General features: G+C 29.9%; 1 protein-coding gene across 1 annotated transcript; it reads right to left on the reverse strand.

Annotated features, from left to right (window-relative positions):
- Positions 1-15,700: 15,700 nt before the first annotated feature.
- LOC113852010 (elongation of fatty acids protein 3-like) lies at positions 15,701-16,564 on the reverse strand. Its single transcript, XM_027482271.1, has one exon. It carries the CDS (start codon positions 16,562-16,564, stop codon positions 15,701-15,703), a length of 864 nt encoding a protein of 287 aa, XP_027338072.1.
- Between the last annotated feature and the right edge of the window lie 9,064 nt (positions 16,565-25,628).

Here is a 25,628-nt window from a genome sequence, read left to right on the forward strand (position 1 = left end):
TCCAGAATGGATGCAGCTGGAAATACTTTATAATGGAATGAATGTAGCAACCAAAACTATGGTAGATGTAGCTGCAGAAGGTTCATTGAACACTAAATCTCTAGAAGAAGCTCAAAGAACTATTGAGATGATAGCTTCCTCTATGTACCATAATTCTAATTCAAGACATTTTGGAAGAAATAATGGATATGAAGCTATAGCTATTGTTCGGAGGGCAAGTATACCTATCAAGAAGTAATAAATAGTTCTTAAATTAAGTTCCCGAAATATCGTCCCATAAGGATTATTTTTCAATTACTAAGAATTTCCTAATTCAATTGTTTAAGCTTCAAAGATATGAGATTAATTAAAAGAAAAATTTATAAAATTAATTCTAAAATTAAGAGCAAGGAATACGATGCACGTCTTGGTTAAACTTATCGAAGAGGAACCTATGGCATATGGGTTTTCTCATTCAATCCTTTATGTTATTCTTCTGTTTAACTCTAAATTCGATTTCCTTGTGATTACCAATCGTTCATATGAATACTATTAATACCCAATGACCATGCAATATTAATATTCTTTTCTCTAAATCAACATCCCCAATGGTCATTGATAAGTCTATAATTAGGCCTTCTTTTATAGCACATATATTCATATTCAATCTTTATTTTATTTGGGTTTTACACTAATTTATTTATTAATTGTGTAATTTTGTATAAAGAGGCCGCAAGTATATTTTGGGTGCATTTTGGGCCCAAATTGATAGAAGATTAGAGCTTCGCAGCAGTCAGCACGCTCAGCCCCTTTAAACAAGCACGGGGGGGGGGTGCTTTGAGCTCATGCACAGTCGTGCTTAAGTCCTTGCACGACCGTTATCATCTGCGGGAAGCCCAATCAATTAGAGTTTTTAGGGTTTTCAAACCCTATTAAAGGAAAGACTGGAGGCACCATTGGACACACCATTTTAGACCAATTTTTGACATCTTGGCTTTGGCTCTAGAATACATCTGATCTCGTCTCTCTTGCACGGGATCCTTGGCACATGCTTAGCAAGACTTGAAGCTTCGAGCGATCGTACTTAAAGACCAGAAACTCATCTCATTCTATTTTGCTTTTGATTATGACTTTGTTTATGATTGTTTTAGTTATTTTCTTTAGCATGAGTAACTAAGTCCATAGCTAGGGCTATGGGAACTATTGTTCATGAATTTATGAAATTTTGATGTTTGAATCTAAATTTGATTTTCGTTTTGTGATTAGATTTTATCCTATTGTGCTCTTTTCTTAATCCTAATTAATTATATCATCAGGCGACCGTACCTTGGTTAATTAATAGATCTATAGGGTAAAATGAGACAAAGGATTAGGTATACTAAACCAATCTTTCTCTTCTAATCGTTATTAAATTAACAAGTTCATAGGTTCCTTAAGTTTTCTTAAATTGATGTCTTGCATGACCATTGAGGATGTTAATTTAGAGAAAAGAATATTAATATTGCATGACCATTGGGTATTAATAGTATTCGTATGAATGATTGGTAATCACAAGGAAATTGAATTTAGAGTTAAATAGAAAAATAACAAAGGATTGAATGAGAAAACTCATATGCCCTAGGTTCCTCTCCGATAAGTTTAACCAAGGCGTGCAGTGTATTCCTTGCTTTTAATTTTATAATTGATTTTTTAAATTCTTGTTTTTAATTAATCTTGTATCTTTGAAGCTTAAACAATTAAATTAGAAAAATCTTAGTAATTGGAAATCAATCCTTGTGGGACGATATTTCGTGAACTTAATTTAAGAACTCTTTATTACTTCTCGATGGGTACACTTACCCTCCGAACAGTCATGCAAGACATTAATTTAAGAAAGCTTAATGAGCCTACGAACTTGTTAATTTAATAACGATTAGGAGAGAAAAATTGGTTTGGTCCTCCTCATCCTTTGTCTCGTTTTACCCTATAGATCTATTAATTAATCGAGGTACGGTTGTCTGACGATATAATTAATTAGGATTAAGAAAGAAGCGCAATAAGATAAAATTTAATCACAAAACAGAAATCAAATTTAGATTCGAACATCAAAGTTCCATAAATTCATGAACACTAGTTCCCATAGCCCTAGCTATGGACTTAGTTACTCATTTTAAAGAAAAAAACTAAAACAATCATAAACAAGCCATAATTAAAAGAAATAGCAAACTAGAGTATGAGATGTGTTCTCGGTCTTCAAGTACGATTGCTTGAAGCTCCAAGTCTCATCAAGCATGTGCCAAGGATCCCGTGCAAGAGAGACAAGATGAGAAGTGTATCCGAAAGCCAAAGACTAGATGTAAAAATGTTCCTCTCAATAGTGCCTTAGGTCTTCCTTTTAATAGGGTTTGAAAACCCTAAAGATTCTTCATAATTGGGCTTCCCGCAGATGAGCATGGCCGTACATGGGCTTGAAGCACCCTCATGCTTGTTGAAAGGGTTTGGGCGTGCTGACTGTTGCGAAGCTCTAATCTTCTATCAATTTGGGCCCAAAAACACACCCAAAGTATACTTGCAACATATTTATACAAAACTGCATAATTAATATATAAATTAGTGTGAGCACCAAATAAAATAAAGGTCAAATATGAATACATGGGCTGTAAAATAGGGTCTAATTACAGACTTATCAGCTATAGAAACTCTTCTTGCACAAAATCAGTTGTAGAATCAGTTGTTTTCTGAATAGATTGCTACCCTAACTCAATAAATTAGTAATCTTAAAGCTAGACCAGTTCAGAACACTCAGCTGACTTGTGATTTTTGTGGTGGAAATCATGCCAATGGTGCTATGAATGATGTCTATTTTGAGCATATCTATATGTGTGTATGTTGTGGATTAAGTCCAGGGGTTACCAACCTCCGACAATGTTTGATTGGTATGTGATATAGATAATGAACTTGAATAAAATAGAGAGATGAAAGGATGAATATGTTAGTATGAAAATAATGAGTTCAGGTTATAATGACTAATGAGAGGAATAAAGCCATAATGAAGAACATGGGAATGAGATGGGCAATATAAAGAGAGAAATGGAATAAGAAAGGAAAATGATAAGGACAAGTATGGATAGCTCGAAGATACACTATGAGTGTGGAAGATGAAAGCTATTTGAGAAATCTCAGAAAAATGAGGGTGGTGGTTACTCTCCTTGATTTGCGCATAACAACTGTACGTAAGAGACATTCATGTAGTTGCAGCTATTCAGTAACTATCTATGCTAAAGAAGACCTTAAGGGATCCTAGGGACCAGTGAAAGTGTGAAATGAGAACTCTGAGTATTAATAGAGAGAAAATGTAATAAGATGAATAATTAATGATTACTACATTCATATGAACATGAATTGTGTGGTGTAAAATCCTTATATCAATATTCCGCACAATATTTTTTTTTGTTTATAATTTAAATGTGAAATACTTAATTTATGTATAAAAGGCTTCATTATGAATGGTTAATAAAATTTTTGTTGCGATATAGTAATTTGTACAAATTATTTCCAATCCGACTAATATAAATGGTATGGCAAAAATTTTGAATGATATATTAAACATAATCATAATTCATAAGTCAAAAGACAGTACATATATTCCATCGATTGAGTCGAATAATTTATAAACCATTTATCAAATTGTATAAAACTTAAAATAATATGTACATTACATAAACTAATAGAAGTCCTAGAGCAGTCTCAAATCATAAACCAATACTGAAGATCAGTCCTATTCATCAACCCTGTGCCAGCTCTCTATCTCAGCTAGGTCTTCTGAGTCTATGTCATCATCTAAACCTAGATAATCATCGCCTGAATCAGCTTTGACCTCTGTCTTAGTGATGTGCTCGAAGGTCCATCTGGAAGGTCTTCCGAGATAGTCATGGTCGTGATGGGTGAAAAGATAAGTAAGGGTTGCTCGGGTCCTAACTGTACCTCTGTACATATAGACACACAAAGTCTAAGTCTAGTGTATTTCACTCATAGGGAAGTCAAAAGGGATACTACAAGAGAAATTCATCTCTATCATAACAAAAACCCTAGGTTCATCTTTTACCAGTACAACAATTTAAAATAATTTACTCTCTGATACTCATTAAACACATAATTTAACCTAAAATGTACATAACTATTTATTAATCTAATCCTTCCTTGAGGCTCCATCATCCTAATTCCTTAAAATTATTAATAAGGATGAGTGTTTATTCTATCCATTTGCAAACATTTAACATAAAATCATAATTTTAACATAAATACAACACATTCAATTTCATGAATTCATATTCTCAAACATATTCATATCACACATAACAATCAATATTTTATCATCCATTTTCCTTTCTCTTATTCCAACACGCATTCCCAGTGCACTGTGATCACAGATACCGATGCCTCCAGCACTTCTCGAGGTTTTACTCAATTAGGTAAATAGTCGCCATTAGCCCATGTACATGGATACAACATGTACAATAATCGGTCCCTTAGCAAAAGCATAGTCAGGAGTCTATCAGGAAACAGGTGTGAGGCCATGTGACGAATTCACTATTTGAAAAAGTGTGTACACATATGCAAATGTCGCTCACCATTCTACATTTTACCCCAGATTTTTATCGTCTTCAGACTCTATAATCCTAGTGTATCTCTGTAACTATTCACACTAAATCAAATCCATATCTGACTCTTAGGTCATTTCCAGAGTTATTCACTTTCGTCTCACTCATAAGATCATGCTTAGTAAAGCATTTCCAGACTAAGTCCATTCCAATCCATTTCACGCATACATTTCTTAATACAATTTCAACCGTAAATCATTTGATATTAACATCATTACTTTTTATCATTTTACTCAGATATATTTCATAACATTATACAAAATTATACAACAGGTTACATATCATGTACTCATCACACAATGCAAGTAAGCATGTATTGGCCATTTGGCCCAGACAAGCAATCAGTTTAAACAATCATATTTTCATTCATACTCCACACAACATATATCTCAATCATCTATTCTCATATCATATTCACATAATAGTGCTCTATGAGCGTAAAGTAAATATTGTAGTATAACGATAAAAATAGAGTTCTCCTTACCTTGAGGATGAGCTTACAGAGGTATATGAAAAAGGATCAAGGTTCACGGGGTGAAAGTTCTCCTGAATATTAAGAGATATACATAAGGAACAAAAACAGGAAAATGATCAGAAAAACTCAAGTTTAATACCAAGAAACTTACTTAGAATCACTTAGCTTTAACGTCCAAATGTAATTGTGAAGAGATATCAGAGTTTCTGAGACTTTTATCTAAGTGAAAGGAAGAGAGAGTTCAGAGAAAACTTAAGAGAGGGACATGAGTTTGTAATAGAATGAATTTTCATGCGAGAAATCTCTTAAATATCTCTCAGCCTCGTGCGTTCTCACTTGAGCAAGGAACAACTTACTTGAGTGACAGGCATCTCGTTTGAGCGAGATATGCAGACAATGGTCTCACCCCCTTTTTTTCGATACGCTCGCTTGAGCGAGCTCCATCTTGCCTGAGCGAGATGGTGTCCAGAGAGTATGATATTTCTCCCGTAGGTCCTCGCTTGAGCGACTCATCTCACCTGGATGAGATCCTCATCTCGCCTTAGCGAGATCACTCTCGCCTGAGCGAGGTGACAGTTGGACAACATTTATTTTATCTCGCTTGAGCGAGATAGCCCTACTACAAGATATTTCTGCGCGTTCAATCTCTGCTGGGCGAGATTCACCTCGCCTGAGCGAGATGTCTTGCACCAATCCTCCAAACTTATATCTAAATACATTCTATTGCCACTTAACATTAATAAAAATATAATTTACCAAAAACTGAAGTGAGGATGTTACATGTGGCATGATTGATTCTTGTATTCCCTTTATTTGTATTGTTTGGCTTACTTGTGAATGTATGTGGGGTAATGAGAATAGAGACTGATCCTTATATAACTTTTTAGGAAACCAGAATGACAATGCCCAGAGAAAAAATTAGACTTATAGATAATTATGTATAATGTAGGTTAAATTATGTATTTACCATACACTTGGACAATATACCTAGGAATATTATTATGATGGAAATGAAATTATACTATAATATACCTTTATATTTTTTTGTAAACAATAAGATCCACCACACTCTATGTACCTTTATCAAAGCACGGTTAGAACTTCATCAGCTGTGACCTACCTGTTCACTTATCACAATCATGACCTTTTTAGGAGGTTGACTCAAGTCACCTTTGAGCAAGTTTCAGGTGTGGAAGCCATAGCAGATTCCAGAGATCTCTATCTCAGATTAGATGATGATCTCGACTCTGAAGACCTTACTAAGGTAGAGAAATGACATGGGGACGACTAGTATCAAATTCAGTCTCTTGGTGGATAGACTGCTCATTAAGACTTTTCATATTTTATATTTTGTAAATGATATGGATGAGTCCTAATGTATTTTGATGTACATTTTACGAATGTCAACTTCTTGTAAATTTATAAGAACGATCTATATTAGTGTTATTTCACATTTCCTTTTAAATTTGTTTAATTCTCATTACTGTATCATGTTAAATTTTTATAAGTTTGAGTAAAGTAGATGAAATATTTTATATTTTCTCATGTCGTATTCGGCTTACAAATGAGTGTATTTCAATTTTTTCTTCTTAACTCTGAAATTATTTTCTTATTATATTAGACAAATTAAGGATGTACAGTTAGTGTTGTTGTTATTGAAATCATTAGTAGAATGTTGTGGTTGAAATTATTATTGATATTTTTGTTATCAAGATAATTTAAAGATTGTTGTTATTAATAGAAATGTTTCTTTTAAAATTGTTGCTATTGGATATTGTTGACATAAAGTATGTGCATTTAGTTGTACATCAATGAGGATTAAGGAATGTAGTCATTGTTGAAATTAAGTGATTTTGAGAAGGATGAATTTGAAAAGATTGTCAGTATTTTCAAAGAGATACAAATAATATATTTTATACATTAAAAATATTTTGTGATAGTTTGAATCTTTTCACTCATATTGCAAGTTTTGAAAGTTGTTATTGTAAAAAAATTTTACATATCAAAATGTTTCAAGATTTTATATCTTTGATGATATGTGTCTGTTGTAACACTTTAGTTTTTGAAGCTTGATTTATAAAAGAGTTTATTAACTTAAATTATTTTATGACTTTCCTTGAATTTAGTGATTTTATAAATCCATTCAAATTAAGTTTTAGTGGCTTATTTCAATAGTGTTAGAAAGGATAAATATTCAATTTTTTATTACTTTCATCGTAAAAGATTTAAATGTATTGGAAAGAAAACATCAGTTAGATATAATATGTTTGACCCATTTTGAAAATGTTTTGTGCTAAGTTTCAAGTGGGTGGAAAATTTTGAAAAGTCTTATTTTTAGGGAAAACTCCATTGAAATTTTGGTAATAGTTAGTGTTGTTATAGATGACTAAGAGGGCTACGTGGTTGTGATGAAAAAAGCCTAATTTCTAATTTAGGACTATGCATCATTGATTAAGTCATGTTGTGATAACTGGGTGATCACTTAGCTTAGAGTCTTGAGAAACCATTAGGGCTCGACTTATGCCTTATAGTCTTAAGGGTGCAATTGAGTGTGAAGTCCTAGGGGTCTTAGGCTTATTATCTAGTGTTAAGGTATCCCACGTGCGTGCTCAATCATCCTAAACCCCATCCCTGAGAAGTTATTAATCAGTCGAGTTATTCTGTTGTATTTAATTAAACTTAGTACTTGTGTGTAGGAACAATGAAACTTATTACAATCCCCATATTGATGTGATTTTGGACCCTCAAGCATTTATAGTATTTTGATAGAGTTGTGGATTTTGAATGCATGGATGTACATGTTCATTATGATTGTACTCGATGTGTATAATTGTTATGTATTGCATTGTTGTTTATTCTTAATTGTTACTTGAGTGTCCATTATGACTGTATGATTAGTGTTGAATTTTTTTCGTTATATTTGTGTAAGTATATTTGTCTCCCTTCCTTTTCATGTTGTATGTGACATGAGATTCTATCTTAGTAGATTTGGTATAAGATAGTGAGGCTACCATTCCACCTCCATAAGATGGTTAGTTTCTACCCATGCGAGCAGTGCGTCAATGATTGGGAGCGATGTAGAGTGATGTATATTGGAAATGTAACTTGTTTGCTTGATAGAAATGGACCTAGACCTACTACACCACCCATCCCCATTTCCATAGTTTATCATACTCCTTTCCCTTCAAAAATCCTTTTGTGTTTAGCAAAACCTCCACCTTGGGATCTTACTCCTTCCTCCTTTGAGATGTTGGAGAAGACAAATCCAAACTCTCCCTCTTCATTTAAGCTAGCATTAGTGTCTATTTCTATGGTGTCAACTATCACATTTAGACAGAAAAGGATGAATGCCCATGAGTAACGAGCTATGCTTCAGACTAGGGAGCCTTTTGATTTTTCTCCTTTTGACTCCACTAGTTCAGTGATGCAGAGGATCGATCCAAGCCTTAATAACTGATTTTCATCCCCTTCCACTAATGCACCAAGTTAGAGAAGTGATAGATGTGCAGAAAAGTATCTTTTTGGTGGGTCATTAGGACATGGCCAGATCCTTAGGGTGGAATTATAGGAGATAGACTATTTTGTATAACTCTGTATTTATGACTTGACCTTTTCTTTTGACAGACTCATGAATTATTGTATATTTCGATATACCTGATGATGATGATAATGATATTGATAATGGTGGTGGTGATATATATATATATATATAATGTATGCTTCATGGATATGTGACATCACTTATGTGTTGTGTGGATGAGATGATATATTAGACTATTTCTTATATTAAAAATATATTAAAATTTATCCTCTCTTAAGGCATTAAGTTTGTGATGAAGTTATGTATTCTTCTTTGATTGATAATTTGATAGTGTAGATATTTCTCTATAGCAATAAGGGGTGTCATCAATCTATCTTAATAGGGTCTTTATTGATATGATTTTATTATTTCAATGATCTTATTTCTTTTTGTTTTTGTTATACTTTAAACTTTTTACAATTGTTAAGGAGTTAGATTTATATTTTAGTTATGTAATAGATATTTTAGTTTTGATATTATAAGCATTTGGAATTCAATTGGTTGTGATTGATTGATTTAGAAATTAATAATAAAATTATAGAAAAAAATCTACAAAAATTTTAACAAATATGTCATATTCCTTGTTGAAAAGAGTTTATTATTTTATGTATTAGTTTTTAGGCAAAATTACATTTTTCGTCCCTTAACTCTAGGGTAAAATTCACTTTAGTCCTCTGAGAAAAAAAACGAAAATAACAACTTCATATATTGAGTTTCATCTTGATTTGAGTTCTGATAAAGACTTTGAAGTTGAATCTCAATTTGAGATTGGTTCTACTTTTGCTAATCCAATGACATTTGCTGCGAACAATGATTCTTTTGATGTTGATAAGGATTATAGCAAAGAAGGATTGAAGACTAATGTAGATTCTAAGGAGGAGCAAGATAGAAACAACTTTAAATTATTTAAGTTGCCATAAAAAATGACTGATTACAAATGGAAAATAGGTATATTATTTGCAACTAGAGAAGATTTTAAAGAGGCTGTAAAGATATATGCTATTTACTCTGGTAAAAACTTAAAGATTCAAAATAATGATAATGAAAGAGTGAGAATGTCATGTAAAGGTGAATGCAAATGAATGACATTCTGTGCCAAGTTACCAAGAGAAGACACTTGGTAATTGAGAAAAATCATTAATGAACACATGCAGCAGAGAGTATAAGGTGGAGATGTTAAATTCATCTTGGTTAAGTAAAAAATTACAAGATGGTGTCAAAGAAAATCTCAACATAAACATAAAGGTTAATGACATTAAAGAAAAAGTATAAAGAAAGTGGAATATTAGAGTAAGTAAGTCCACAACATAGAGAGCAAGGAGGAAAGCAATTGACTTTGTTGATGAGAGTTTTAAAGAACAATATAAAAGGTTGTATGATTATTGTCATGAGATGTTAAGGTCAAATCCTAGTTCAACTGTAAAGTTGACAATTGAACAAATTAGTCATGCAATTTAGGAAGGTGAAAATGTCCCAAGACAACTTTTTCCTACTTTTCAGAGACTATATATTTATTTTTAGGCTTGCAAGGAGAGTTTTTTTAATGTGCAAACCAATCATAAGATTGGATAGCTGTTTTCTAAAAGGATATTATGGTGGACAAATTTTGGTTGCTGTAGGTAGGGATCCTAATGAGCATCATTAGCAATTATTGTTGTTGAAGGTGAAAATAAGGACTCATGACAATGATTTTTAAACTTACTTATTGTTGTATAATAATTTCAGAAAGATATATTCAGGTAAATAATTAAAAAGACCTTTATGTCTAACCAACAAAAGGTATTACCATTACATGTCATAGTTCTTTTTACTTGATCTATTATATGTTGGTTAACTTATTTATATAGAATGGAATGGTTCATATTTTAGGAATTATTGCCAGCCATTGAGCAGTTATTGCCTGGAGTATAACAAAGGTTCTGTGTCAGGCACTTGTATAATAATTTCAGAAAGATATATTCAAGTAAATAATTAAAAAGAGCTTATGTAGAAGGCAGCAAAAGCAACTTATCCACAAGAATGGAAAATGTATATGAAAAAAAATGAGGCACATCAACAAAGAAGCATTCAAGCATCTCCTTATAATTTCTCTAAGATATTGGAGCAAGTCAAGGTTTTCTTTCCAATCTAAGACTGATGTGGTGGTAAACATGTCTGAAACCTTTAATTGTGTTATTCTGAAGCCTAGAACAAAGCCCATTGTTACTATGATGGAAGACATAAGGATTTATTTAATAGAGAGATGGGTTGCCAATAGAAAAAAGGCAACATTGTTAACTGGAGACATATTGCCAAATATACAAAAAAAGTTACGAAAACATCAACTTAAATCAAGATGGTGGTTGCCAAGATATAACTTTTATGATATTTTAACTTTTTAATACAGATTATTTTAGTCCTCTAAGATTTAAATTAAGCTCATTTCAGTCCTCGAATTATTTAAAATGAATCATTTTAGTCTTTTAACTATTTCAAATTGATTCATTTTAGTCCTTTACCTATTTTACAATCAACTGTACTAATCCTTTACTATATCCCACATTACAACTTACATTTATTTTCATTTTTGTAAGGGGTTTGGACAACATATGTTTAAGGTCTGACATATTAATTTAAAGGGAGATAAGTTTGCGGTGAACATTGAACTAAAAGAATGTTCTTGCAGAATATGGATGCTTATTGGAATACCTTGCTATCATTCAATTGCTTACATGAACCATGTTAATATAAATCCTGCAGATTATATTCCTATTTATTATAGGAAATAACATTATGAAGTAGTTTACAAGTTTATCATATATCCAACAAATAGATCTAATTTGGGAAATATACTGACTACCCCGACATTTTATCCCCACCAATCAAGAAACAACCTGGGAGACTAAAGAAGTCAAGAAATAAAGATGCATCTGAGAAGATTGTTGAGGGAAACAAATTGAGTAGGAAAGGAATGACTGTTAAATGCAACAAATGTGAAGTAAGTGGCCATAACAAAGCTACTTGCAAAGCAACATAACCAGCTGAAACAGAGGCATCAGCAAGTCATACTTAAAGTTCAAGCACTTCCCAAGTTTCAATTGATGGTCAAACAAGAAGGAAGATGTATGCGCGAAGACGTCAACACAATTAAATGTATTATGTATGGGACAATGTGTTTTTTTTACTTTTTACTTTATGTTTTGTGCAGTTTGGTTGGAAAGCATATTTTGTGGGACTTGTATTTTGTCCTTGTTCTTTTGTTAATGTCATAACAATATATGTTAATCAATTTTTGTTCTCAGTCTTAGCGAAGATTTCTTATTCTCAAATTCATATTTCAAGATAATATATATGCTAAAAATATTATTCCATTAAAGATAGAAGAATCCATAAAAAGTAATAATACAACATCAGGACCATGACTTAATCAAAGCATTCTTTCATAGTACATTTACAAAAATTAGATCCCTAAATAACATTACTTTTTTGCTAAACAACGTGAAAAACAATAGTATTACTACTAATTCATTAATAAACACACTAATACTTAAAATACAACTTAAAGTTTAAATTTTTTTCTTGCTAATTTTGAGTAAGTTCTGAAGATGTACAATTATTCTCCTTTGCCTTAGTACAAAAATTTCATTATCTTTAACTTCATTGTCTTCCCTCTTCTTGAAAAACTCACAACCCTCACCAAACTGAAAATTGATACACTAGATTAGTAACACAAATTGGTTAAACTTATTTATACACAAATATAAAATTTAATTATTTAATCTTACAAAATTACTTCATAGTTTCTACATCCTCAAAAACTTCTTCCCATATTTGTTGTTGTAGTTGTTATGCGATAAACACTCTTCACACCATAGTAACAAAATGGATGGTCAACCTCTCTACGAGCAGACGTCATCGTCGAAGATTGTGAGTCCATCAAAACTCCAGCCTTTGTTTTGCTATTTCGAAGAGACGTAGAATTCTAATACATATGCCCTAACTCGTATAAAAGAAGAAGACACCTAATATAACATTTTTTAATTAATTTTCAAATGAAAATTTTCAGGTAGGATTAAATAAACACCGTTAGTGCCACATAGAATGCTTCTGTTACATTCTCTAACAGTTGTCACAGAAAAAACTAACGTGAAAAAAAAATAAAACTTAAAAGATTAAATTGAACAAAAAAAAAAAGATACAGAACGAAAGTGAATTTTATTCTAAAGTTACAGGATTAAAGTACTAATTTTGTCTAATTTTTAAATAAACTTATTAAATTAAGTAATGTTTCTAACTAATTTAGTATATGTGTTTGTCACAATTCTATTATAGGTCATGACATAAATTTAATAATTATTTTAAACAATTAAATTATTTTGAACTTTGATGATGATGTGTATGTTGGTTAGTTGTTACTCTCAACATAGTTTCCTCTTTTCTTACGTATTTATACTGACCTTGTCTTTTGTTTAAATGATTTAACTTCTTTTTTATATAAAAATAGTTTAAATAAATAATATTTCTTTCTAAAATATAAATGGCATAGTGACATTTAGAAATTATATCTACCAAAGTATGATTTTTTTTAAAAATTAAAAATATATGAGATTAAAAACCTTTATGAGCACTTTTTCAAAAAATATTAAAACATTATAAAAAGTCAAAATTTACTAATGACAATTTTTTAAAAATAATAATAAAATTTTAAAAATAAAAATTATCACTGAAAATTTTAAAAAAATAATAATTTTTTAAAGTACTATTTAAAAAAATTCTTATATATTTGTATTTTTTTTTTATAGATACTGGTTTTTGGTCAATTTGTTTTTCCTTTTGAGTATAAAAAAAGAGGCAGGCATATTGCTAATAATCAATGAGTTAGGACATGGCAAGTAACGGAACCCAAATGACACATGCTAGCAAGGTGGCTCAGCAGCTTGATTAACTTTGCGGTAGACATATGGCCAATAGAAACACTCCACGAAGGGTTTTTTATAAAAGGTTCTCGATACATATATTCCTCACCATGCTTACATAGCTACGCTGTAATTAGGTTCACAACAAAATCTGACAAAGTTAACTCATATCCTGCAATATGCCAAGGCCACGATGAATTCTACATTTAAAGTTTCACTGATAGCGACTTTGCATTTAATAAATACAAAAATGAGATTCTCTTTTAAAATATTAACAAAGTATTTTCACGGACACTTATCGAGGCGCTTTCGCATCCAATGTGCAAATTAATAGCCAAGTAACTTGTCAAACGATTTGCTTTCAAAATTTCAATTCTACCCGATCGGAAGTTGACATAATATTTAACTTAAACCATTGTGAATGGATACGACGTGATTAGAAATAGAAACTGTCTGATACTGTAATTTTGATGAATAATAATTATAGATATGATCAGAATAAATGTTTGAGATAAGTTAATATAACTAGGAGTGTAAATTTTTCTATTAAAAGATTAGATATGTTTTGCATATATATATCAGAATTTTTTATATAAAAATAAATCTAAAAATTTTTATATTTAATTTAAATTTTTTATTTAATTTAAATTTAACGAATTATAATTTATTATTTTAATAGTTATTAAATTTAAATTAAATATAAATTATTTTAGATTTGTGTAAGAAGATCTTTTATCTGAAGGTCGTATTGTATAAATTACAAAAGAAAGAACTGAAAGCCTGCGATTTTTCATCAAGACGTTAATTGTTACTGTGTTTTACTTCAAAATAAACATATGATATTTATAAATTTGGAAAGTTATTATATATATTTTTTAACGACAAAATCTACGATACTCTTGTAATTGAGAGTATTTAGTATTTTTTTTACATATAAAATAATTTTTATTATTAATTTTAAATTGATAAATAATGAAGTTAATAGTATAGTTTAAAAATATATTAATATTTTTTTATTTTTAATACATTAAAAAATTATTACTATTAATTTAAAAATAATATAGATACCTTTCCAGTTTACGGTCTACAGTAAGCAAGCATCTTTTTCTATTGAGAGAGAAAGTACGAAGATAATTTTAGGAGTTCTATTGATCAATATATTAAAGGACTAAAACTTACTAAAGATCTTATTAAAAATACATTAAAAATTACAATACATTTAAATTAATACAATTTTTAATAAATTTTTTCAAATTCCGTTTTCCTTTATGCGTCAAGATCTTATGACCCTGACCAATGTGATCATATTAATTCGTGGGCTAGGGTGATGTTGGATTGAGGATAAGGGTTAGCTTGCTAGAAAACTATATAGTATAAACTGATTCGTAACCGGCTATCATTTAAATAAGCATCCGAGGTATATTATAATTAAGGTAGAAGGTACAATTATACCAAACTCTCGTAAGAAAGAAAGAAATAAATAAAATCATTGGTTTCTTTTCTTTTTTTTTCCCCATTCCAATAGAACTCTGTACTCGCAGAGATGCCAGCAGACTCAGTTGTATAAGAGTGCGGATTACATGTAATTATTTCGACGGTGGGTAGTTGGCAGATGATAAATGCTACTGTTCTACAAGATGTGTAATCTCTTCTTAACAGCTAATTTTGTCCACTTAACTTCGCCCATGCATGCATGTTTATTTATCAATCAATAATCATGAACGTATAGCTAGTTTAACATTCATGCTATATATATATATATATATATATATATAACATAATTATGCTTTTATCTATAAGATATGTAGGACATGTTTTGATACACAATCATGATTTTTAATTAAAGCAGCGAATAGTAACCAAATCATCCAACATAAATAAAAATATTTTCTTCTAAGACAAAAGTATACAACAAACTCAACCGAAATATAAGAAGTCGCCACATTAATTCTTGATAATACATGCTCTATTAGCACGTACGCCATTAATTACCTTGATTTCAATATTTGACTTATTGATGCTAGCTTGAAAACAAGATAAAAAATAAAAGTTTCGATGATAAAATTAAAGGAATAATAAATTAAAAACAAGTAGATCATGCCGATGCCCAAAGTATGGTACGTAATATGAATCACTTGTGAGTGTGATTAGAAAAAGACAAAGCCTTGAAAGGCTTAACGTTGTTGACCCCAATATTCTTCTTTGAGGATGCACCAACACCGTAACTCTTTTTGTGAAAGTCAACGAACAAAACGAGAAGGGAAGCGTAGAAAGCGACATTGAAGCTCCAACCCCACACGCCAGAGCACCCAGAACCTGTAAAGTGGTAGTAAAGCATCACACCCAAAACGACGAAGCTTGAGTAAAACTGCATGATCTGAACGTTGGTGACCATTTTCTTCCACTTGGGTCGCACCCCAAGTGCGCACGACAAGTAGTAGGCGTACATTAGCACATGCACGGAGGCGTTGGTAAAAAGAACCGCGGGGAACAGTGTCTGGGAGGTTTGTAACCAGATGTAGCACATGATAACGACGGTGGAGTGGTGGTACACGTGGAGGAACGTGAGGCGTTGAATGGAGTTGCTGAGGATGATGAGGAGGGTGTCGACGAACTCGAGGATCTTGGAGAGGTAGAAGATGTAGGCCCAGAAGAAGAGAGGCCCAGTGGGCTGGGTGTGGGGAGGGAAGCAGATGATCCAGCGGAGGTGAGGTGCATGGGAGACGGTGGAGAGGAGGCAACCAAGGGCCATGATGAAGGAGAGGAGTAGGAGGGAGATGTTATGGAGGGCTGAGATGGGTTTGATGATTGCTGGGGCAATGGGTGGGAGAGAGATGATGTGGGGGAAAAAGAAGGTAGAGAAAAGGTAAGAGAGAATGGTGAGGCAGAGGAAGTGTGGGGAAGAACCAAGGGTTTTGCCTGGGGTCCATGAGAAGTTTCTTATTGTAGGATGGTTCACTAGCCAATACTCCAAAGATGAGAAAATATGAGACATTTTTTTTGTATGAAACTCAAGCACCTTGCACCACCCTTGCTATGCTATTAGTGAAAAAGGCAAGCAAGGTAGCTTCAAGTTTTGCAAGTTATGGAAATGCAAACGGCATTAAGGGGTTGTAGTAGTAATATTGATACAGCTAAGCTAACCACTATTGCGAGAGAGGGAGTCACCTCAAGAAAGGTCCCATCACGTTTAGGTATAAGAAAATTCAGTGTCCATTCCTCACTATTTAAGTTTCTCAATAAATGTCCCAATCCTGAGCAGAGGCGAAATGGTCTCCCTCACTCAGTGCTCCAGGCCACTGTGACAGTGAAGCTTCGGAGTCAATGCCATGCCCTTTTCATTTCCCTTTCTGCTTCTCTTTAATTGGCCTATTCTATATATACTATTTCTAAACTACATCTCAACTCCATTCGTTAGCTCATTAATAAACACATTCTCTAACCACAACACATTAATTATCTGTTTTATTTTACGTTTTGGGGGAATGGTCTTGTTAATCGAGCTTATGTATGTATAACTACATATTGCATTTTCTTTATCTATCAGTTACCATTAATTATATATGTACAAATTCCCTGTTAGATTTTATAAGGTAGTAGTAAAAGTTGAACTGGTGCATTTTCATTACATATCTCACAATTTTACTCACTAAATTGTTTTATGAGACTCTTCCAAACGTAGATTAATTTTCTCTTTTGAGCCAGTTTATTGAAGCATTTTCGTGTTCCTCAGATATTTGTCACTTGCAAAAGTAGAAAAGAAGATATCTACATTGCAACATTGATATTTGTGTATATATAACGGACGCGGATGAAAATCAGCACAAGGTAGGTGCTCGCTTTATGTTTTTGAAAGGGATAGACAACTAAATATTAGTTGGTTGCAGAATACGAATATCAAATTTTATCTATTAAAGAGGAATCTCAGATAGTGTCTAAGGCGATATAGTCGTAGAGTGAGAAAAGTTTATTTTGATTAAAATATATAATTAACATTAAATTTAAACATATTTTTAAAATATGATTATATACTTAAAATTTACTTCCTTCTAATGTCCTCATTAATTATTTATTTGAGTGAAATATTAATAATGTATTATTTGACGTATTTTTAATATATATTTTTTATTATTAGGTGAGAATTTGTGTCTCATTAAATAAATTGAGTTCTTTTTAATTTCTTAGAATTCACGTAAAATTTATTTAAAAAGTGCTACAAGTAACAATAATCAATAATGAGAATGGTTACCTTCATAATTTTATAAGAAGGTTGGCAATTTTCACATTTTTTTTTAGACAAAAATACTTATAACATCTTTTTTAAAGGAAAATAATTTTTCATACATTTTGATCAGTTACATTACCATTGGGGGAAGAGAGTACCAGCATTCCTCTTTACTAAAAGGAAAGTTTATTACTAATTTCAATTAATAAGAAATTTAAATTTAAATTTAAATAAACTATGTAATTATATTTAATATATATGGTTTATTCAATACATTAAACTAAAAATATTAAATACAATTATGAGACAAAACTATAACTTTGATGCAAGAAAATAGTTAGCACCTAATATGTAGCTATCATTATTTTTTGTTATATATCAATATGTTAAAAGTGTTTTAGATATGCCCTCAAAAAAGAGTGTTATGCAATATATGTTAATTTATTAATTAAAAATTATACTTTTATTAATTTATAATGTGTATTTTTGAAAAACATTTATTGAATAAAATGTATTAAATATCATTACATGATTTAAATGTAAATTAAATTATTAATAATCTTATGTGAAACTAATAATACATGAACACTCTCTACCAAAAAGTAATACATGAATACTCTCTTTTCATCAAAACTAAACTAGTATTTTCTATTTCGTTAAAATTAAATTACTTTGTTATCTTCCTTCGTAAAATGATGGAAAATGAAAATAATCAAAATATTATTAAATTTTATTAATTTTTGTAAAAAAATTATGAGTGTTTTTTTTACTGTAACAAAATGTAAAGTTTATTGACTTCCACATATCCATGTGAAAATTAACAATTCCCATTAATAAATACTGAAATCTGGGCATATGATGACATCGTTTACAATTTGAGTTACACAAGGTTTCTCTCAAATATCTCCAAGGGGCTCTTTCTCTCTCCACAAGTCTAGGAATCTGGTTCCAAGTTAACAAGAAAACATAATAGCTCAACCACCGACCGAATCATAGTTAAAAATCTTATCCTTATTCAGTTGATCCAATGAATTAAGTGTTAAATTAATCTGGTCATTCCAAAATTATACTTTAAATTTTTTTTAATGAGTTCTTTGTCGTGTGTATATATATATATATATATGGAAATAATTTTTTAAATTTAAAAATTCTTACACTCAATCTGATTATTTCATTTAACTTAAATCTAACGGTCAGTAAAATAATAAATTATAATCTATTAGATTTAAGTCAAATGAAAGGCTCAAATTGGGTGTAAGAGTTTTTATATTTACGTCGGTATAAGAAAATCATGTCTCATATATATATATATATATGTGTGTGTGCGCGCGCGCCAACTTTTGTAAATCATCTTTAATTTGTAAAATTTAATTTCAATTTTGACTTTAATTTTGATTATTATTTTGTTCAGATAAAAAAATATTTTATTAAAGAAAAACATTGTAACTCCTGACATAGGTGATGAAAAAAAATATACATCGAAAAATGGATTTGTTGTAGCTTCTTTTAGTAAAATTTGCTATAAAAGATTATTAATTTGCTTTGTTAAAAGGTCTTTAGTTAATTTTAAATTATTATCTCATAATTTAGCTATGGAGATCTCTATTTAGGTTTTAAAACTAATATTTTAAGAAAATTGCAGTATGAGTTTGTGTTTTATATTTGTTTCTTATTAATGACAAATTTCTTTGGTAGGTAAAGTATTATATAAGTTTTATGCTGAAAATATATACACATACATTAATTCTATTTATAGAAAATTTTGTTAAAATTTGTATAGAAATTTATCTTATAAGAAAATTTTTACCTTCTTTTAGAGTTCTTAGACAAGAATTCAAAATAAAATATAGTGGTCTCTATCTTGTTTGTTTTTCTTGTAAAAAATATGGAAAGAAACAAAAATTTTGTCAAAATCTTATTAGCCAAGGATAAAATCATATAAATAGTAAAAATGAAATAGTTCAAGAGTTTTAGAATATGGATTTAAAGATGTATAGTGTTGTAGTAGAAGAAAATAAAAATAATAACTTTAATAGTCTTGCGAAATATATTCCTAATAAAAATATGAATTTGCAAGTTATGACCAATAAACTTTTTGATAACTCATTAAGCTCAAAAATTTGAGATTTGACTAATCTCAAATTAGGAGGAAAGTAAAGATAATAAAAATTCTTTAAACCCTTATATCTCGTTCATATACATCTTCAAAAGAACATTAATTTTGTACAAACTAAATATAATCAATTTTAAAAAAATATTTTATGAATCTTAAAAATTTGAAAACTAGTAAGAAAGCTTAAAAAATAAAAATCAACTATAAATCTAAAAAAAAAATTGCACAAATCAAAAAGTAATTACTCTTAATAAAAAAGAATAATTTATATAGTAACTCTAATATAGATAATGAAATCTCCTATGATCATAACACGGAGCATGTTATTAGAGCTTACTATTATCTTTAGAATATAATAAATACTTCCTCTTCGAATTTATAAATGGTTTGTTTTTTTTTTTTTTAGAACTATAGAAGAGCTAATAATAAATTTTTTACTGAACTAGTGAATGACATTATTAAATATATAATACGAATTTTATATTTATTACATAAATTAGAGTTACAAAGAAAAAAATAAATTTGATCACTAAAAAAATATTTTCTAAATGTACTAAAGTAGATATAATAAGTTTCTTATGGAGTATTTGGTATTTTTAGAATTCAAATAAAATTAAGATTTCAGTCTTAGCAACCTTTTCGATATGCTGCTCACATGAAAGTTTGCTTTAGTTGTTTAGAATTTTGGTGGTTTTCTATTATATATGCTAGTCTTTAAAAACATTTGAAGACTAGTCTTTGAGAAAATTTAGAAGTAGTCAAACTTTAATACAATCTTCGCTAGTGTGTAGGGGTGATTTTAATATTGTATTGTTTAAACATGAAAAAGTGGTGAGTAAAACAAGTAAGAATCTTACATCTATTAGATTCTTTGCTAATTATCTAGATAATTGTGGTATGAGTGATCTATGTTTCAAAAGAACTCCTTTTACTTAGCAGAGAAGTAACTTAAAAAAAAAAAAGATTGGATATAGTTGTTGTTAATGAATTTTTAAGAACTTAATTTCAGAATAGCATGCTTGTCCAAGTTCCTATCCTTATCTATGTTGCTCTTTAACTAAAAGTCATATTTAAGCTTTTTCTTTTTTATGGTCCTAAATTTCTTAATTTTTTAGCTTTTGGGTTAAGAATTTCTTTTTTTTTAACTAATTTTTGGATTAAGAATAATAATAAGTTTCAAACTAACATTGTTGATTGGAATAAGTCCTCCTTTGAAAATATTTTTAATCAAAAATAGAATTTTAAATAAGATTGATGGGATTAATAAAAAATTAACTTTAGGTGACAATCCTTTTCTAATAAATCTTAAGAAATCACATCTTTTTCTTCTTTTCTTAAAGTTAATATTAAAAAACTTAATAACAATTTATTTTTAGATGAAACAAAAATTACATTGTTAATAATTTCAATTAACCCCTCTTGATGGATTGTGTACTTTATTTGCAAATCTTGTGATTTATTACACTCTTTTATTTTTAATTTTATAAAAGAGGTTCATAGAACCTTAAGGAAATCAAGTCAGTCATCATAAAAAATTTGGCTAGTAGACTAAAAAATTCCTTAACTTATTTGATTTTTAAAAATTTGATAATATTATTTTTCAAGAAATATGTTCTTTTAAATTCTTAAGAGGCAAAACTAAATTGATGATTATTAAACTGGATTTAGAAAAAATTTATAACCATGTAAACTTGGATTTTGTATGATACCCTTAAATGTATTGGCTTTAATGCTCATGTTATTAATCTTATTTCTAATTGCATTTTCTCATCTTTTATGTGTTTTAATTGAAATTGTGTTTATTCTAAATTTTTTTGTAACACTCCAGATTTTGTAATAATATTTTTATTATTATTATTATTATTATAATATATATATATATATATATATATATATTTATATATAAATTTTCACGTGTTTGTATGTTTGAGTATATGATGATGATGTGTATTGGATGGTGGTATGAATGCATGATGTGGATATATGCGTATACGTGGGATGAATGTGAATATTGATTGTGTATTATGATTGGATGTACTGAACTGGTTGAAAATAGATTAAGTGGGTATTTTTGAGATGTTCTCAATGTATCGAGAGAGTTCTCGCTGTAGCAATAAGGCCTTGGGAGAAAGGAGTGAGAGTGTGGCTTTCTCGATGTAGCAAGAGGTTCCTCATTGTAGTGAGAGAGCGACAATAAGGGGTGCATTTCTGGGTGTAGTCTCGCTGTAGCGAGATTCTGCAAAAATCAGAGTGTAATTTCCTTTCAGATTTTCGTTGTAGCGAAAATGTTGTGATGCCTTGTGTATTTAAGGAGTTTGGGGTTAGGGAAAAGACATTCCTACTTTTCTCTTTTCTCTCTCTCTCTCGGTTCTCTCAATCCCTAGCCTTTCACCAATTAAACTGCCCCTTAAACCGTTTGTGCCCTAGATTGAAGATTGGAATCGTGTTTGGAACATTTGGAGGTAAGTATTTTGAGTTAGGATTTTCAGTTTTTACTCTTTCTTCATCCTTCTTGATTTCTCATGGATTATTCCATGTATTTAGGGTAAGAATCCATGTAAGAGGTGTTACTACCGTTGATTTCATGGTGGGTCTCCATTCTAAGGTAAGAGGAATTAATCTCAAACCCTAATCTCTCTTGGGTAGCTTAAAATGGGAAACCCTTAACTATTTTGATAACTATCTAAAGGTAACTTGTAATAAGGGCTCTAAATAAAATGGTTTTTGAGGAACATTATGATTCTACTAAGTAAATGTTGTTAGGAGTAGTCGGGACATGTTATTTAATGTTTTTGGAATAAGGGATTGTGCTTGACCTTAGGATAGACGACTTTATTATTATCGAGAAAATGTGTAAGTTAAGTTGTGCGATTAGGCTGAGTCTGGAGGTGTCCGACCTCTAGCACATTATATTGTTATGTGTGATGCATGAACTGTTTGAGGATTTTCTATGTCGAGTGTTAGTTGATGATTGTGGTATGTTGATATTGGTTGTAATGAAAAGTGTTAGACTATAGTGAATGAATGAGTTGGTTGATGATATTTCCACGATGAATGATATAATTGTCATATATGTTGTTTAATAGTGAAGTATACCAAATGAGTGAACCTATGATCTTATGCAAGTCTTTGACCGTTCTTAAATAAAGAAAGAATTTTTCGTGTGATGTGATCACAGTGCCATAGTGAGCGTGGCTACGTGCAGTGAGCGCATGTGTGAGCAAATTGAATGGAATGCTGGAAAAAGTGATTATAATACGAGAGTCAGAAAAATGGATGGATGTGATTGCAAATAGGTATTGTGGTACGATTCAAAAGGTGTACTCATAATATATGTATTGTAATACACCAAGTTATGTGGTTCAGAGTCCCGTATTATGACACATTACCCTATAAAAAGGGTGTGGAAAAGAATGAGAATTGTTGGTGGTGAGTTTAGATAGTTATAGAGCCGGAGAAGATTTGAAAAATCTTGGGGATATGAGGGTGGTGAATGCTAAGTGTGAATAAGTGCACAATGATTTGTTGAAAATAAAAGCATTCACAGGTCACACACTTATTTCCTAACAAGACTCCTAATTATACCTTTGCTAGAAGGGACTGGATCGACACACGTGTATCCATGTTGCTGCGGCTAACCGACGACTATCTAAACTTTGAAATCCTCAAGGGATCTCAGGGGCATTGAATATGAAATTAAAATAAATATGAAAGTGTGATGTGTATAAAGTGGTATGGAAATTGTACAATCATAATATATGCATTGTAACATATCAGTTGATGTTGTTATAATATAAGTGTTGTAATACATCGATGGGTGCAATTAGGACACATGTGTTGTGACATATTGATTGACGTGGTATAATACATGTATTGTGACATGCAGATTAGTAAAAAGATGCATGATCTGAAGGAGTGAACATGATTGATTATTTATCATCTATGTGCTCCTTTGTGATGACAACTTGAATGATTGAAATGTTATTGCTAATTTAATCCATTTTAAGTCATATTCCTAGTACTGTATATACATGTAAGTACTTTACTTATATTAAACTAGAGATTTAGTAGGGCGGGAGATACTCAACTTTACTAATATTTTCAGATAATAAAAGTGAAGAGATAAAGATGTCTGGTCAGTTCTAAGATCATAATCCAATGGTGTTGGAAGAAAGACTAAAACCATTTGAGAAATTGTATTGTTTTATCTAATTATAATTTGTGTTGACCAAAGTTTGTAAATGACTTTAATGTTAGAATTTAGAATTTAAATTCTTGAGCAAATTTTAGTTGTAAAGAATGTTTTGAAGATGTTCTTAGTGGAAATTCAAAATTTATATGTATTAAATGAACTAAATGATTTGTTAGAAGTAAAGTTAATTTTTATTCGATTATTTCAAAGTTTCAAAGTTTTACCCTTGAAAGCTTGACTCTTTTAGAATTTTATGAAACTTTTATAAGAAGGAAGTATAAAATTCTGCCTTTATTCTATTATTAAATTCATGAATAAAAATAAATTTATTTTTATTTGTCATAAAAATTTGTTTATTTGAATAAAGAAAATGAAGACGCTATAATTTGATATCAGAGTAGTTTGTCTTATATATATTAAATTTGCATTTATTCTAAATTTTTCTTTTCTTTTAGAAGTATCTATTAAGGAGATCTTTTATCCTTTTATATATTGAATGACTTGCTTATTTCATACAAGATGAAGTTAATTTTGAAATTTAGATTCACTTTTTTTTTTTAGTTTTAATAATGCTAAGATATCTTATCTATTTTTGTGAATCTTTATAGAAGAAGGTTGTTCACAGTTAGACTATTATGATAAATAATCTTTTGAATAGGTTCGGTTATGTTTTTAGCCAAAAGATTAAGAAGGAGAAATATAATTTTTTTTTAACAATCTTGACCCTAATATCTCTAAATTAACTAGTACTTATCTTTAAATTTTTCTATCTTATAATTTATGTTATTATCTTGGTATACCTATAATAAATAATGAATTTGATAAAAGTGACTTATTTGTTCTAATTGAGAAATTTTGTAAGAAATTGTGTAAGTAGAAAAGTAACCTCCTCTCATTTGGAGAATGTTGTTTTAGCACAATCCAATATTCTTAGTATTCCAACTTAATGAATGCAATTTCAATTGATTGTGAAGACTATTTATAATGAAATCAAATTTTTATATTATAAATACTCATGCAATTATTTATAATAACGATGAATAGATTACTCTATCATTTGTATATTACAAATTTAGACATATAATTTTTTTCTTGTATTTTATAATAAAATGAATAAATAAGTTAATTTTTTTGATCAATTAAGGGAATGTCTTCAAATTTATTTATATTTTTCATTAACTCGCTTGAATTCATGGATGATTTATAATAGCAATGTGTAAAATATTTTACCTTCACATGTTATAAAATTGTAAGGGTGATAATTTAGATATACCATCTAATACCTTGTGCGATGCATATTATATTTCAATTCTTTCTAAAAATTAGATGCTTTCTTATTTTAAAATCAAAATAATTCTTTCTAATACATATAACAATTAATGATGGTGATGTATAGATTATTCTATCATTCACGTGTTATTATAATAATAAAATAAATTTTTCATCCTATTTTTCTCTCAAAAAATAAAAATATTTTTCTTTAAATCATTTTAATACCTTGAAAATGTCTACTTTCATTTTTTTTTTTA

The sequence above is a fragment of the Abrus precatorius genome, unplaced genomic scaffold (genome assembly GCF_003935025.1).
Source record: "Abrus precatorius isolate BTA unplaced genomic scaffold, Abrus_2018 Scaffold10, whole genome shotgun sequence".
NCBI classification, from domain to species: domain Eukaryota; kingdom Viridiplantae; phylum Streptophyta; class Magnoliopsida; order Fabales; family Fabaceae; genus Abrus; species Abrus precatorius.

Excerpts from the sequence above, each read along its gene's own strand:
- LOC113852010 (XM_027482271.1), bottom strand. The coding sequence starts at position 16,564 with ATGTCTCATATTTTCTCATCTTTGGAGTATTGGCTAGTGAACCATCCT.